The 15415-nt window shown below is 44.0% G+C and overlaps 1 protein-coding gene across 1 annotated transcript in view; it reads left to right on the top strand.

Annotated features, from left to right (window-relative positions):
• Positions 1–7751: 7751 nt before the first annotated feature.
• Positions 7752–15415, top strand: part of sass6 (SAS-6 centriolar assembly protein) — a 10626-nt gene continuing 2962 nt past the window's right edge. Inside the window, exons 1-12 of the mRNA XM_034880591.1 lie at positions 7752–7991; positions 9518–9578; positions 9698–9777; positions 9870–9974; positions 10965–11133; positions 11710–11787; positions 11933–12052; positions 12183–12374; positions 12851–13045; positions 13628–13717; positions 13954–14133; positions 15149–15230. Coding sequence (XP_034736482.1) covers positions 7930–7991; positions 9518–9578; positions 9698–9777; positions 9870–9974; positions 10965–11133; positions 11710–11787; positions 11933–12052; positions 12183–12374; positions 12851–13045; positions 13628–13717; positions 13954–14133; positions 15149–15230 — 1414 coding nt within the window. The 5' untranslated portion in view covers positions 7752–7929. The remainder of the gene's footprint in view (positions 7992–9517; positions 9579–9697; positions 9778–9869; positions 9975–10964; positions 11134–11709; positions 11788–11932; positions 12053–12182; positions 12375–12850; positions 13046–13627; positions 13718–13953; positions 14134–15148; positions 15231–15415) is intronic.

Raw genomic sequence — 15415 nt, 5'->3', positions numbered from 1 at the left:
CGTGATCCAGAAAGTAGTTTACGGCCGTGGTCCCACTGCTGTCTTCCATCTGGAATGATCAAATGTTTTCTGAGGTTGAAACCAATATTTCCAACCCCTGCCGCAGTCTGAGCAGCAGACCTAGTGTAACAGTATGTCCAGTGAAGCTTGAGTGGAGCAGTGCTGCACGGCCAGTGGAAATATTGGATTTACACACTTTTTTGTATTTCTCCGGTTAGAAAGCAAACATCCGTGGCATCACAAAAAGATTTTGCAGATGTAACCTGCCGTAGTGAAAGATAACTACGGTAGTAACATTCAGAGTGAAGTGTGAACCCGCTGTAGAGAGTGGCTGTGTGTGTTTGAAATCATTTCATATTTTCCTTCAGATCTCTTTTTCTTTTAAAACGTTGTTTTCCACTCACTGGCTGACTCTGCATGCAGTCGGGCCGTGTCTAAACGTTGGTTTGCATTCAGCCTGATCACAGGGGTGTTTTTCCATTCCTTTCCCCCGGGTTGGGGTTAGTGTCAGCGTCTGCAGGCTTCAGAGTTCACTCTGAATTTGCTGATAGGAGCTGGGCTTTGGTTAAAGTTGGCTTCCACTTGATGTACAGTGCATGGTGCTGCCCTGGTCGCTGTGGCGACCAAATGAATGCATGGCTCAAACTGATGATACCTCTCCCTCTCTTTTCTGCTCTCTATCCTCAGTCGATTGGAGGGCTGTCTCTTTCTTTAGATTTGTATAATAGCCCTGTTATTAAACTTCTATTTTGCACGATACGTCATGAAACACATTATGTGCCTTTGCCTTTAGTTAGACAACAATAATACATTAAGGAAAAGTGGTCTCACTTTTCATGGTACAGCTGGTAGCACTTAAAAAACAGCAACAAAAAAAGCTGCATGTGTGATGGCTCGACATGAAGCGGTGTAGCAGGTACACAGTGTTAATTTAAACAGTGTAGTGTATGGAGCAGAGCCGGGGGCATCGCCTTTCCTCTGCTACCATCACGCTGAACACAGCGGGAGGGAAAGTCTGACATTTGGGGAATAACACTTGAGCGTCACACAGAAGGACACACAGTGTGGACCTGTTGTATTTGTAGTACATAGCTCTGCACGGAGCTGAGCTAACACATCCCAACCCTGGCCTCCAGGTTATCAGCTCATAAGGTAGATGTGGTGATTGGCCCTCCACATCGATAGAAACATGGAGTCAAAGTACTGAGAGACTAAAACTAGACAACAGCTGTAGCAGCACATCTCAGACGTCCCTCCACTGTAGGCAGCTGATCTGGCTAAGATTGGTGTGTGTGTGACACTGACATTGGTGAAATGTTTTGAACCAAACACTATAGAAGGTCCTCCCAACAAAAACCTCAGCTCTGCCTGCATCTTGATGACAGTATTTATTGCAGGGAAAAGTCTTATTGTGAATATTTTGTCAGGCATTTAAAGTGGCCAAGCCACTCAACCCCATCAAATGGAGAGATGTTAAGCAGCCCTGTGATTGGCCACTGGAACACCGTCCATAAGATGACTCTGACCACGTGACCAATCACGGCACGAGATACTACAAAGGCCATAGATGAGTTTGACTTTTATATGGGTGCATGCACGTAACACTATTCTTCCTCCGCTTGGCGTTCATGTTAGTCTTTAGTTGTTTCTTGAGTTGTTTTTACTGTGTTGCTTGTAGCATTATAGTTTTAAACCCAACAGTGTGTGTTTTAAAATGTGTACATTTGGACTTATCAGTCATAAAAAGGATGTATAAATGTTTGAGATGCTGGCCAAGTAGCTGAGGAAGACCCATGAGATGGGTCTGAGTTAAGCTCAGATGTGTGAGGACCATGAATGGTAAACACTGTAGTGGAGAGAGACAATATTGGAAGTGGGGACGAAGGGAACTAGAACGCTTAATAGCTGACACTGGATCAGTGATGGACACTGAACACCGTCGGTGGAAAGCTAGCAGACCTGGCTGACTCAAGTCCTGGGGCAGCTCTTAGATCTTGTGGACCTCTTTTTAGTGACGAGTGCTTAAGAAATGAGCACAGATACAGATACACACACACAAAACTGAGTAAAATGTGCTCAGTAGTGATGATTAGAAGCTCGGAACTCAGAGCTTGAGTCACAGATACCAGGTTGTTGTTTGCACTCCCTACGTTGGCTGTAATAATGTCCTAAATAAGTCGACTTTGGTGATCTGTGTCTCCAGCAGCACCAGGTATGACGCTGGACTGTCACATGGTTGTTTCTGCCTATGATGCACAACAGGAACAGCTAAAGTCTCTCTAGTTCAAATTGAAAAAAATAACACCGAAACCAGCTTAATACTTTCATTTACATCAGCTGTCTTCCACAGCTAAAAGAAGAGAAGCTAACGTTTATCCGTCCTGTTGTCCTGGCAGGAGAGGATTGGTTGTGTGTTGGAGCAGGTTATGGCTTGTGATTCTTTTTCTCTCTCACTGACATTAGAACATGCACAAAGAGAGCAAAAACGCTTCCACAGCTGAGTGAAGTGTCTCTTCATTCCACCCTACAAAATGGACCAAGTAGATTCACTTGGTTATCATAAATGATATAGCGAGTCATACAGTAAACCCAGGCCTTGGTGTCAAACTAGGCTAGATAATCACAATGAGCAGGACATCTGGAGTCCAAAATGTGCAGAGGTGAGAATAATGTGTTCATCGCATGCATTTAGCCTCTCATGCGAACATTGATCTCTCCACTTTCTCTGCTCTGTTCAAATATAACAGTAGGTCAGCAACCAACAGAAGCAGTGCCGATCATTTGGCTGCTTTGTTCAGTGTCCCACGGGCTGGTACTGGGACACCACCAGATCAGGCCAGTGGAGAACCCGAAGAGTGGAAGAACGTCTAGAGGAAACACTGACAGACTGTAAATAATGGTCCTAATTGAGGTCAGATTAAAGATGGGGTCTATTTTCGCCTCGGGGAAAGATGCGGCGATGCCACTTCACAGAAAGGTTACCAAAGACGGGAACTAGGGAATAATCAGCAGTGTCATGCTAACGAATGAATAGTTAATAAGTATCTCCTGAATCTCCCAGTTACTTGGTCATTAATGACCGTCAGTCGGAGACCCAATTAGATCCGGACTATAACACATCACACTTAATGTTTTTAGCCGGAACCATACCCAGATGCACTGGCCTTTTGTCTCTGGCAGTGTTCAAATCCGTGTCTTTTGTAGACCCCAGAATCCATGTACCATATTAACTCTAGAACAATAATGTGTGCCAAATAACAACTCAGTATAATGCCCTATGTAACTTAAGGGACTTGAATAATAAAGATGCAGTGTTACGTTTTTTTTTCAGGTATTCAGGAACAGTTTGTTAGGGAATTTTAGGCATCCAGTAGGCAGACAACCATAACACAACAAACACACACAAACACATATATCACACATACATAATAATAATAAAAAATCACTCACAGAAATGCAATAACCATGAAAAGGTGAGATACTATTGTAATCTGTGTTTAATGATAATGTGCAAAAGTAAACGGGTGCAGGGATTGAACAGTGCAGCAGATCATGATAAAATATGAACCATGACTTTAAAATATAAACATGATAACGTGGCATCTACAGGAACAAATCATTACGTATTTCCTCTTTAATATCTATTGCCTACTTTACAGTCCTTAATTTATTCAGGAGCTATTGGTTAACTATGCATTCATAGTCGGTGTACTGCTACTACCTTCTCTCAGTTCGGAGCCCTTGTGTCCCATTTAGCAGTTATCAGGATCCCCAGGTTTCCTGAAGTAAACACTGGATCCACTTGATGCTGTGTTCAACTTGGGCGAAGCTGCTAAGCTGACACGATTGGCAGGATGATAAGTCCCAAATCCTGCTGTCGGAATGGTCCGTTTCTATTTAAGCGAGTTGGCTGCAGGTTGTTAACGTGACGGTGTTAGGTTCCCTCTAGATTTGTCTTCACTCTGCGGGACAATCCTGACCGCTGTCAGCATTGTTAGTAGAAAACCACCAAACAATTAGGATTCATTACATTAGAATCAGAAGCGTTTTAGGTTAGTGTTAGTATGGTGAGCAGGTCTGTTCAGATGTGCAGAAAGGTCCGTATCTGACAATTGAGTTTTGGGTTTGGGGCATTTTTCATAGAGGGCTCTTTTCTACAAACGACTAATGCCATGTCACACTCTACCTTGTTGTTGCCTGAAATCCTTGTAACCTTGTAAGTTTCTTTTTGCTGTTTCTTACTTGAAATGTATTTGTTAATGGCCCTTCAAAGCCTTTCTGTAGTTCAGACTGGCAGCAGTTGGAAACCTCCGATCCGATTTTGTAGAGCTGCAGGTTTTCCTGTGACGTATGGATTCCTTTCTGTATGTGCGGGTACTTTGCTTCTGCACACCGCATAATCCATGAGCTGAACACAGTTTGTAACCAACGAAGAGTTTCTCAGAGAACATTTTTATGCAGTCTCATACTTTAAGGATTTTTTCTTCTCGTAACTTTTCAGATATTATAGTAAAGGACTGCTTTGCTTGCTTCCAGATATATATCCCTTACATCAGAGAGAGCATAGGCATGAACAGCTTCCATCAGTTATTGCATGACTCCAGTCCACACAGGCCGTCAGGGCGATGGGTAATCAATGATAGATGATGGTCCCCCCAAGGCCCAGGTCAAAGGTCTATTATTTTCTAAATTGGAACATCTCAGAGTGCATTATCGCACCATGGCCACTTCCCAAAGAACCCATTCTGTACCAGAGGTTTCTCATCTACCTTGGCAAATTAACTTGATATATGATTTTAATGGACATCTGATATAAGATCATAGAAGTCTTTGTTGTGATCTGACATTGACCTGGCCTGAGACGCTCATGGGGAGAGGGCTCTGCTCTGGACTGGATGTAGTTTGTAGCAGCTTTAACGCCAGCTTTGAGTACTTTTCCTTTGGATGTTTTTCAGCTAAAGCTAAATTCAGTAATCAACCTTTATTTGCATGATGTAAAGTGTTCCTCTAAGACCGCATTGAGACAGGGACAGGGCAGGATGTCTGATCAACACCTATCTGTCCAGGGTCTGTGTTTTTGTCCCTGTTTGAATGAGTGACAGCTGTCTGAACCCGTGTTTCTGACCTAATGTTGTTCTGCTGTGGGGGATATTAACATCTTTGATAAAATGTCATTATAACCATATTTAGCCATTGCTATCAGCAAATGCTGATGAATTCATTACTGGAAATGAGTATGTTTCCCTATGCAAAAATATACCATCAATAAACAAGCTATACCACAACTGATTGTTCATGGTATTCATATCTGCTCATAACATGACAACTGTGGAGGCCTGCAGAGGATTATAGGTGGCCATGTTGTTCAGGTAGAGGTGAGAAATGAAAATCCATCCAGCAAGGATCCATGAAAGTGTAAAGATTACACTCACGTGGGGAACATTATTGGTAAGAGTGTTCTTCAATCACATACATCAATCTACCGGAGCAGAGCTGACACAGAGCAGACACAGAGCAGAGCTGACACAGAGCAGATACAGCAGAGCAGACAGAGCAAAGCAGAAGGAGCAGACACAGGGCTTACGCAGAGCAGAGTAGAGCAGACACAGCAAAGCAGACACAGGGCATAAAGAGCAGACACGGCTGACAGAGCAGAGTAGAGCAGAGTAGAGCAGACAGCAGTGCAGACACAGAGCAGAGCAGAGTAGAGCAAAGTAGAGCAGACAGCAGAGCAGACACAGAGCAGAGCAGAGTAGAGCAGACACAGCGCTGACAGCAGAGTAGAGCAGACAGAGTAGAGCCGACACAGAGCAGAGCATCAGCAGATGTAGAGTGCATTAACAACAGGCCCGCCCTCATTATGTCTGCAGGAAAATGAAGCCATACATGGAAAACTAACTGAAGACATGACCCTTTATTTGATAAACTTGTTTGAGCACAGGGCGTTGGCTGGGGTCTTTTACTGAAAGGGAAACAGCACAGCCTCATTGCATGACGGGCCAGCAGCCCCACACACACACACACACACACACACACACACACACACACACACACACACACACACACACACACACACAAAGAGCCTTCTACTGCTCTCTAAAGTCAGGCTCTCTCATTCAGGAAATATTGATTGCTAACATTGTAAGAGGGAAACTGTGGTATGTAAAAAAAAGTTTAGACTTAACTGTTAGTTATCTGGGATTTATTGATATTTGTTCGGCTCTGTAATGAATGACTGATGTGTGTTCACACTTCAACAGAGTTGAGAGGAAAACCCAGAATGTGTTGGTACAGATATGTGTGTTTCCCTGTGACGCCCCAGACAAGAAAACCTGGAAAATTCAGAAACGTTCCAGGAGACAACGGACAAAAGCAACGTCCTCGAGCACTGGGACTGAAAGCCCCGATGTCCCCTTGCGCACAAGCGTCTCCATCGCACACGATGTAATAAAATGATGTATATTTGTGCCAGAGCAGCTTGTGTTTCTGTAGCAGGAGATGTCTTTTTCGAGCTTTTGTTGTCTTTCCCCCCCTTGTTTTTGTCAACTTTTTCTGAAACTTTTGAAATTTTTCCCCAAATATTTAAAAAAAACTTAATTTTTTTTTTTTACAGTTGTCACCTTCTTTAACTTTTTTGTCGCTTTGTTTGGCATATTTTCCACATTTTTTGTCAGTTTTTTTGTTTGTTTTTTACATTTGTTCACATTTTAGTCACTTTTATTGACATTTGTCCTTTTTCAGTATTTTTTTTGTTGTTACATTTTTAACACACAAGTTCTTTTATCAATTTTCCAAATGCTATAAAATTGACAAAAAACACCCGCATTTAATGGCTGGACTGATTATTCATTTAACTTGTCTGGAGCATTGTTGGGAACCATCCACGTTACTTTTTTGGACAATTTGAAAAAAAATACATTTCTGACATAGAAACTTTTCCAAAAGGGGTCAAAGTTGACCCGAAGACAACAGGAGGGTTAAGGACTGAATGGGTACGATATGAGGAAAGAAGGGAATCAATATCAGGACAGATTGGTTCATTGATTGATTAACACAGTATTACTTTGGGACATCTGCTGGGAAAGGTTCCAGGGAAAGTACCAAATAATTTCATTAGTAACAAGAATCATTTAGGCTGAATCCCATTTCTCCATCTTACCCCGTACCCCTTAACCCCTAGCGCTAGGTAAGGGCTAGGGGTGAAGACATGCCCCTATGAAATGGGACACCACTTGGTTACATCACCATACAGTTTTGATCACAAACTTCCAAGATGCCCTCTGCAAGTGTGTCCATGTGTCAATTTTATGGGTTTCGACAACATCAACATATGCATTTACATGTGTTATAGTTATTTTATATTCACTTTGAAGGCGGTGGTGTTGATATTTTTATCTGTGTAGTTCTTAGGTCTGTTTGCAATACACATGTGTATACACACTGCATGTTGTGTTGTACATCTGTTTCAGTTACCACCGTTTTGAATGTCATTGATGTTCAGAAAAAATCGGTCTTTATTGCCCAATAAAATAACTAATATTAGAACCATAACTTACATGTCACACACAAAATAAGGACACTTTAATGTGTGAAGCTAAAAAATAAAAATTCAAGACCACAAACAAACCAATAAACTACAGCTATGGGGATGTTCCAGACCAGTCTTGAGTTTCCCTTGGGTTTGCTTGTTTGCTGCTCTCCTGCCTAACCTCTGCTTCACCAGCAGGGGTCGGGAACGCGCCCACGAGCTGCTGCAAGAAGAAGAAGAAGAAGAAGAAGAAGAGACTTCCTGTTCCGTTTCCAGGGCGATAGTTGGCGGCTCAAAGCGCCAAATCCAAAACAGTGAGGAGGAAGGAGCAGCTACATGTCCGAATAAAGGAGCACGAGCCGGGTTACTGACGAACTCTCTGCCGCTCCCCGTGCTTCGACATGGAGACACTGTTCAGCAAGACGCTGCACGTCCACGTCAGGGCCAGGGACTGCGAGGACAGGTCAGAGACACTTCGTTTGAATGTGGGGACAGGTTATAGACAAGTTGTTTCACAGCGAGGACAGGTTTGAGACACTTTGTTTGACTGCGAGGACAGGTCAGAGACACTTTGTTTGACTGCGAGGACAGGTCAGAGACAGTTTGTTTCACTGCGAGGACAGGTCAGAGACAGTTCGACGGCGGGGCCAGGTTAGAGACACTTTGTTTCACTGCGAGGACAGGTCAGATACGGTTTGTTTCTCTGCGAAGACAGGTTACACTTTGTTTGACGGCGGGGCCAGGTTAGAGACACTTTGTTTGACTGCGGGGACAGGTCAGAGACAGTTTGACGGCGGGGCCAGGTTAGAGACACTTTGTTTGACTGCGGGGACAGGTCAGAGACACTTTGACGGCGGGGCCAGGTCAGGGACACTTTGTTTGACTGCGGGGACAGGTCAGAGACACTTTGTGTTTTTACAAGACAGACGTCATTCTGAGCAGCAATAATGTTAAGCACAAGAAACGTGAGCGTCCTCGGGTGGAACTGAACCAGGTGTCTGATGGCGGCAATCAGTTGAGTCTAGTTAATAATGAACGAGGTGATTTTGTTTGTAATATTGAATGATGGTTCACGTGCTCACCTGGAGCCAGCTGACAGCAGTTGAACGCATAAGAGTAGCCTAACAAGCATTCGTTTTAAAAGCTTAAAAAACAAGTGTATGTTTTAGAAACTTGCACCTATCAAAATCAAATGAAGAGTTTTTTTTTTTCTTTTCACACAGAAATTCAGATGTCCCATAAAGCAGATGAAGTCTGCAGGTGTCCATAAAGCACTAAATGTGCCAACATAACATTGGAGATTTGAGATTGCTCGGATACATATTTATAATTGGGTTTCTTATGTAGGGAATTTAGTAGGGACGTTTGACAGCACTGTGCTCTGTGAAACTCAGATCAAGTACTTTTTTTAGCTGCTCAAAATGTATGTTCCGTTGTCTTACAGTTGGAATCTTACAGCACCTTCAAAGTAAGAGGAGAATGAGCATATGCATGTCAAATGCCATGGCTGGCCAAAACAAAGGGAGGACGAGCCAAACCTGACCTTGCTGTAATGTGTAACTAAAAACAACAGGGCACAACGTAGAGCTATGAGGTGTGATGATGTCTGAGGCTGATAAACGTGAAGCAGATGCTAGGCTCTGTGACACCCCCAAGGCGTCCCGTGGCCCGTGGTGGCGTCCCAGAGCCGGCCCGTGGTGGCGTCACAGAGCCGGTCTGTGGTGGTCCTTGCTGACCAGGGTCGGATCATGTGAGTCCATGACTGTTCTCTGGTTCCAGCGCAGAGAGAGAGAGAGAGACAGCTGCTCATCCTGCCATCAGCTGTGCTCTCACGAAAAAGGGGCCTGAGTTCCAGAAAAGTTCTTGATATTAATTTTGTTGCTATTGGAAACTGTTACATGATGTATCACCAATAATATCTTTTAAATAATCCACATGATAAAGACTGCATGAAGCCAGTTGTAACAATTTGAACTGCTTATTTTATAGGAAAGCTAATATCCGTGTCACCATTGACCTCCAGTTGACAACCAGTCCTGTTCACAAAAGGGTGAGTTTGGCATAAGCAGTTGGTAGTTTTAATGAAATAATAGAGAATAACGAGCTCTCGCCTCTTTGAGGCTGCAGTTTCCAGTGTAACCAATAGGCTTACTTCTTTGTTGGTATTAGGATCTTCTAGTAAGACTTACCGATGATATGGATCCATACTTTCTCTTCAACCTGTCCATATCAGAAGAGGATTTCCAAAGGTGAGTAGATGATCGCTGTTTGACTGTAGGATGTCAGGAAGCAGCTGTTTCCCTCTCTCTGATCTCTCCTGTCTGTCTTACTGTTGGTGTAGTCTGAAGGTGCAGCAGGGGCTCCTCATAGACTTTGCATCATTTCCTCAGAAGTTTATCGACCTGCTGAATCTGTGCTGTTCTGAGCAGGAGTCCGACAATCCCAGGTACCACCACACGACTCTGTCCAACCAGATACATTCAGCGGCACACTACATGATGATTGCTGTCAGTCAATGTTCATTTTCTTTTTCATAAATATTGTGATCATGAATATTGTGATCACCTAAGAACGAGATCCAGGGTAGAAACGGCAGAAATGGGTTTCCTCAGAAGGGGGGCTGGCGTCTCCCTTAGAGATGGGGCGAGCTGCTTAGTCATCCGTGAGGAGCTCGGAGTAGAGCCCCTGCTCCTTTTGCATCAAAAGGAACAGTCAAGGTGGTTTGGGCCAGGCACGTCCAGCTGGGAGGAGGCCTCGTGGAGACCCAGGACTAGGTGGAGGGATTAAACCTCCACTCTGGCCTGGAACGACTCGGGATCCCCCAGTCAGAGCTGGCTAATGTGGCTTAGGAAAGGGAAGTTTGTGGTTCCCTACTAGAGCTGCTGTCGGCACAACCCGACCCAGGACAAGCGGATGACGATGGATATTATTATAATAATAATAATAATAATAATAATAATAATAATAATAATGTATACTTTATTAATCCCGAAAGGGGAAATCACAATGTTTTCACACTGTTATTGCACACAGGCCTGAATTACACACATGCTTATTACCTATACATGCACTCAATGGAGAGATGTCAGAATGAGGGGGCTGCCCATAGAAAGGTGCCCTGAGCAGTTGGGGGTTTGGTGCCTCGCTCAAGAGCACTTTGGCAGTGCCCAGGAGGTGAACAGGCACCTCTATAGCTACCAGTCCACCACCATACTTTGGTCTGTATAGGGACTTGAACCGCGACCCTCTGGTTCCCAACCCGACTCCCTACTGACTGAGCTACTGCCACCCCAATATATTGCTGAGATCAGTTAGTTTGATTGTTTCACACTCCCAGAGAGAACAGTACATGCTTTCATCAGCTTTTGGAGTTTAATCTGCAGGGCGGACTCCATACTAGAGATGTGTGTAATGTGACCTCTGACCTTTCCCACAGGTTCCTCCTGCACCTGTCCAGTCCGTCTGCAGTGCTCGATGGACCGGGCAACTTCAGTGTTGTTGAGACCAACGCATTCAAACACCTGAACCACTTGTCTCTGCGGCTGGTCCCAGGCTCTGACAAAGAGGTCAAAGACTATCTGGCAGTGTGTCTGTCCTCTCTCAAGGTTAGAACATCATCATCACAATCATCATCATCATATGGCTGTCTGGCCTTTTTAAACAGAGCTGCTGAGGGGAAATGTCTTCTAATTGGAAAATCTACAGATATGCAAGCCATCACATGGATATGTTAGGGAAATAGAGGTCTCCGCTAATTAACTTTAAAGTAAAAGTTTCAGTGGAATGATTATTCAATGACCATGATCACCCACTCTTTGGGAAATTTAATCTGCTCCCCTCAGGTCAGCGTTTTAGGCTACCTATGTTAAGAACTAGACGTGCCAGGGATTCTTTTATTCCTGTGGCTCTTAGGAACCTGAATTTAATGGAGTGAGATCTCATGAAATCCTATATAGTATGTGCTTATTTATAAATGTATTCCTGTCAGCGTTATTTATGACATAATTACCTGTGTATTTTCCAGTTCAATCCTGTTGTTGGTTTTGAGGGAAGGAGTGTCTCCGTTGATGTGCTGATATGTGTCCTGTGTTGTGTTTGTCTTTTTTTTTTTAGATAAATAAAGGTGAACTTGGAATCCTCTTATCAGTCCTTTTTAAAGACATGCCATCTCAATGTTTCAGGCAGAGAAGCAGTCCCTGGAGATGAAGCTGAAGAAGACCGAAGACGATCTGTCCAGGCAGCTGACTTACGCTCAACAGGTGTGCTTTCTGTGCACGTTCAGCTGTCATCTAAAGAGAGTCCTGCTGTAACACTCTTTTGTCTGTTCGTCCCTGGACGTGTAGTCCACCAATTGCAGTGGTTAAAAACAAACGTAACTTATCTGAACCTGCTTTCCCCTCACAGACTCTATCCGAGAAGACTAAAGAGTTGGACAAACTGCGTTCAGAGTGGACGAGTCAGAGCAGCTCTCTGTCCAGCCGCCATTCTCAGGAGTTACAGTCGGAGCGAGAGAAGGCTGCAGAGGTAAGACGCCTCATCTGGCCACACGGGTTGGGAGGGGCTTGGACTGCGCTGAGTCTCTCGCGTTAGGAACCTACCAAGCAACCTGGAGCTGGACTTGACAGCTGTTTTGTGTCTTCCCGCTGTGTTTCAGTACCAGAGCAGGCTTCAGCAGCAGACGGAGCAGCTCCGCTACGAGCTGGAGAGTGCTCATAAGCAGAGCAGCCAGCAGCTTCAGAGCCGCGTGTCGGAGCTGGAGGCCTCCAACAGAGAGCTGACCGAGAGGAAGTACAAGAACGAGGCGCTCATCAGAGACCTTAAGATCAAAATAGTGGGCGCCGAGGAGGTGAGTGCACCAGGAATGCCAGCGAGACCCATAATTCTGTCTCTGTAGCTCCACTGTGTTCCCAGCTAGTCTCTGACTGTCAGTCTGCTGCTGGCCAGCTACACTACAGCAGCCTGTTGCAGCAGCTGTGTGTACAGTAAGTTCTCCGATAGGACAGAGTGTAAGGTCTACACTAAACCATACGTTGAAACCAGCTAGATTGATATTAAACTTTAGAGTCCAACCGATAAAGGATTTGTAAGACCAATACCAATATTTGGTTGGGTGCTTGTGTGTGTGTGTTTTCCAGAAACTCATAACATAAACAGATTTCCCTAATATTAGTTATTTATGAGTTCTCACTATAATAATTTGAAATAAGCAGAACAGAGTAACATCAAAATACATTAAAGTTCTGATAAATAAAGTCAGGATGAAGCTGCAGAATCAGCTGGTTTCACTCTGTGGTAAGATACATTGTGTGTGTTTGTATGTAGGAGTGCCAGCGGTCCAAGCAACAGCTGCTGTCTCTGCGGAGGGAGAACGGCACTCTGGACTCTGCGGTCCACGACGGCGAGCGAGCACTGAGCCAGCTGCAGATGAGAGTGGCAGTTCTGGAGCAGGAGGTCAAGGACAAGGATCAGCTGATGCGCCGCACCAAAGACGTGCTGGAAGCAACGCAGCAGCAGAAGGTACAGCGGCTCTCCCCGCTACAAAACAGAGCGAGGAAGTCCAAAATCAAATAATTTTAAACGGGTTTATCCTTCAGTGCCAGCACACACATGCATTCAGTTCACACTGATTAGTTAGTCTGGAAGAACGCCAGACTCATTCTTACATGCTGTGTGTGTGGTGATCACATACTGCACAGGTGTTCTTTGGATCTTTAGCTGTTTTCATTTATTGTTATTTAGGTGCGCTGTGCTTCTTCCATCTTGTGAAGAGCTCACTGCACGGCTAGAATCTGCTTTCACATGCAAGTCTCCATCAAAAAATCACCCAAGGCACTCTGGAGGCTTTGTGACCAGATGAAAAGTTATTTATTTCACATGGCAGTATGTTTTCACAATTGCTGATGTGTCTTCTTCAGGGTCTTTACGGCTGTTGCTTGCACACATATACTGTGTTACACTATTCTGTGGAGTTCTGTATCGATGTGCTACGGTCAACAGCAAGGAAGTGATACATCATCCGGAGAAGTGAGAAAGGAGGAGGAGGGCAGGGGAAGGGGTCTGGTTAAAGTTACTGTCTAATCTTAACCTCTATGTTTTCAGGAATCAATGGAAGAAAATGTTGAAAGTAAAGAAGGTCAGATAAAAAAGCTTGAGACCACGGTGAAGTCCCTGTCTGAGGAGCTGATAAAGGTTGGTGAAGCTGCATGCAGGCTGCTCTTCTGCTACAGTATACAAACACAATATCAGGATCAAGCCACTTCACGTTTGTTGGTCCATCACTACCCGCCTGGGGCCACTACAAACACACAGTCTATGTGGATCACTTCATAGATTAATAACCATAACTTAATATCAATACCTAATAAATTGAGTGTATAACGGCACCTTCTGTTTCTTCTTTCTCCTCCTGTTTTGTTTTGAGCCAGGCTAACGGCATCATTAAGAAGCTGCAGGGCGAGGTGCGAGGCCTTGTCGGAAAAATCAAAGTCAAGAACATGGTGACTGTGTCCCAGGAGAAGGTCCTCCAAGAAACGTCTGAAAAACTGGAGAATGTTGACAAGGATCTGCAAAGCGCTCGGCAGCAGCTCAGCACCAAGGAGGAGCAGGTAGGTCTTCACACACACACACTTCATGCACACATGCACACACGCGCACGTCGTCCCCGCGAGATCACAAAACACTATATTTGGGTAAACAAGGTAAAAAGGTGTATCGCGATTGGGGGGGAAGAATCACCTGACGCCTGCCGATAGGATATCATCACAGTACTCATGCCATGATACGGTATTATTGCAATTTTAAACATTTTGCAATATTCTGCGATATATTGCAAATTATAACCTCTTTTTTTCCAACTTAATTTTTCCCAATTTCAAATGTCCTCAAAAAGAAACATCTGTTTCATCTAAAGTGATACATTTCTCTTTGTTCATATAACTTTCATTTTATTGTTTAAAATGGGATTATCAAGCAGACTAACTGACCAACACATACAGTATATAATCAATAATAAAAGATAATTGGCGCCTGTGTATCGATAAAGTATTGCCACTGAAAATATCGCGAAACTGTGCTGTATCAATGTTTTCCCCCACCCCTAACTGTGACACCAGTACACAAGTGCAGAGCAGCAGCCTCAAAATTAGCATAGAAGATCATTCTTCATACATATTTAAAAACTAAGCTTTCAATATACATCCTTCTAAAGATGGTGTAGGATTTCCAAACACACAACAAGAAATGTTGTGTTAAAAAAATAAGTGTCCCAGTAAAACTAAAGCCTTTTACATTAATATAATAATCAGTTTGATTGTATCGGCCTCAGCAATCATAGGGATGTTTTTACAGGCTAACCTGTTCTTCCCAGCCGACCGTGTTGAACTGAAAGCGCAACGCCTGCAGTGGGTACTTAGAAAAATTCAAAGGTGCACGACCATGCCCCACGACATCTTGCGGGGCCTTCACTCTGGAACAGACGGCCTCAATGACGTCATTTTATAGGGCGCGCCGGAAATACTTAGCTTGACACATCTTGCCCTGCACCTGCTAACACCAGCACACATGAATACAACCTAACTGATTTGATATAAAGTGGATGAAAACATAGTTTGTATGTTGCAGGTGTCCAGGCTGAAGGAGCAGTTGGAGACGACTGTACAGAAGCTCAATGAAAGCAGAGAGGTGTTAAAAACCAATGAGAATGGTGAGGAAGCGTGTCTCTGTCATTGTGGGGATAAGTGGCCTTTTATTAAGGGCAACACACACTCAGTTCCCCAACACAATGTGGATGTATGGCTGGGTGTGGTTCTGAAAGAGTATACAGTGGGTACGGAAAGTATTCAGACCCCTTTAAATTTTTCACTCTTTGTTTCATTGCAGCCTTTTTCC

This window comes from Etheostoma cragini, chromosome 9 (assembly GCF_013103735.1).
Source record: "Etheostoma cragini isolate CJK2018 chromosome 9, CSU_Ecrag_1.0, whole genome shotgun sequence".
NCBI lineage: Eukaryota > Metazoa > Chordata > Actinopteri > Perciformes > Percidae > Etheostoma > Etheostoma cragini.
The sequence above is the reverse complement of the archived record's forward strand: the minus strand, read 5'-3'. Positions and strand labels throughout refer to the sequence as shown.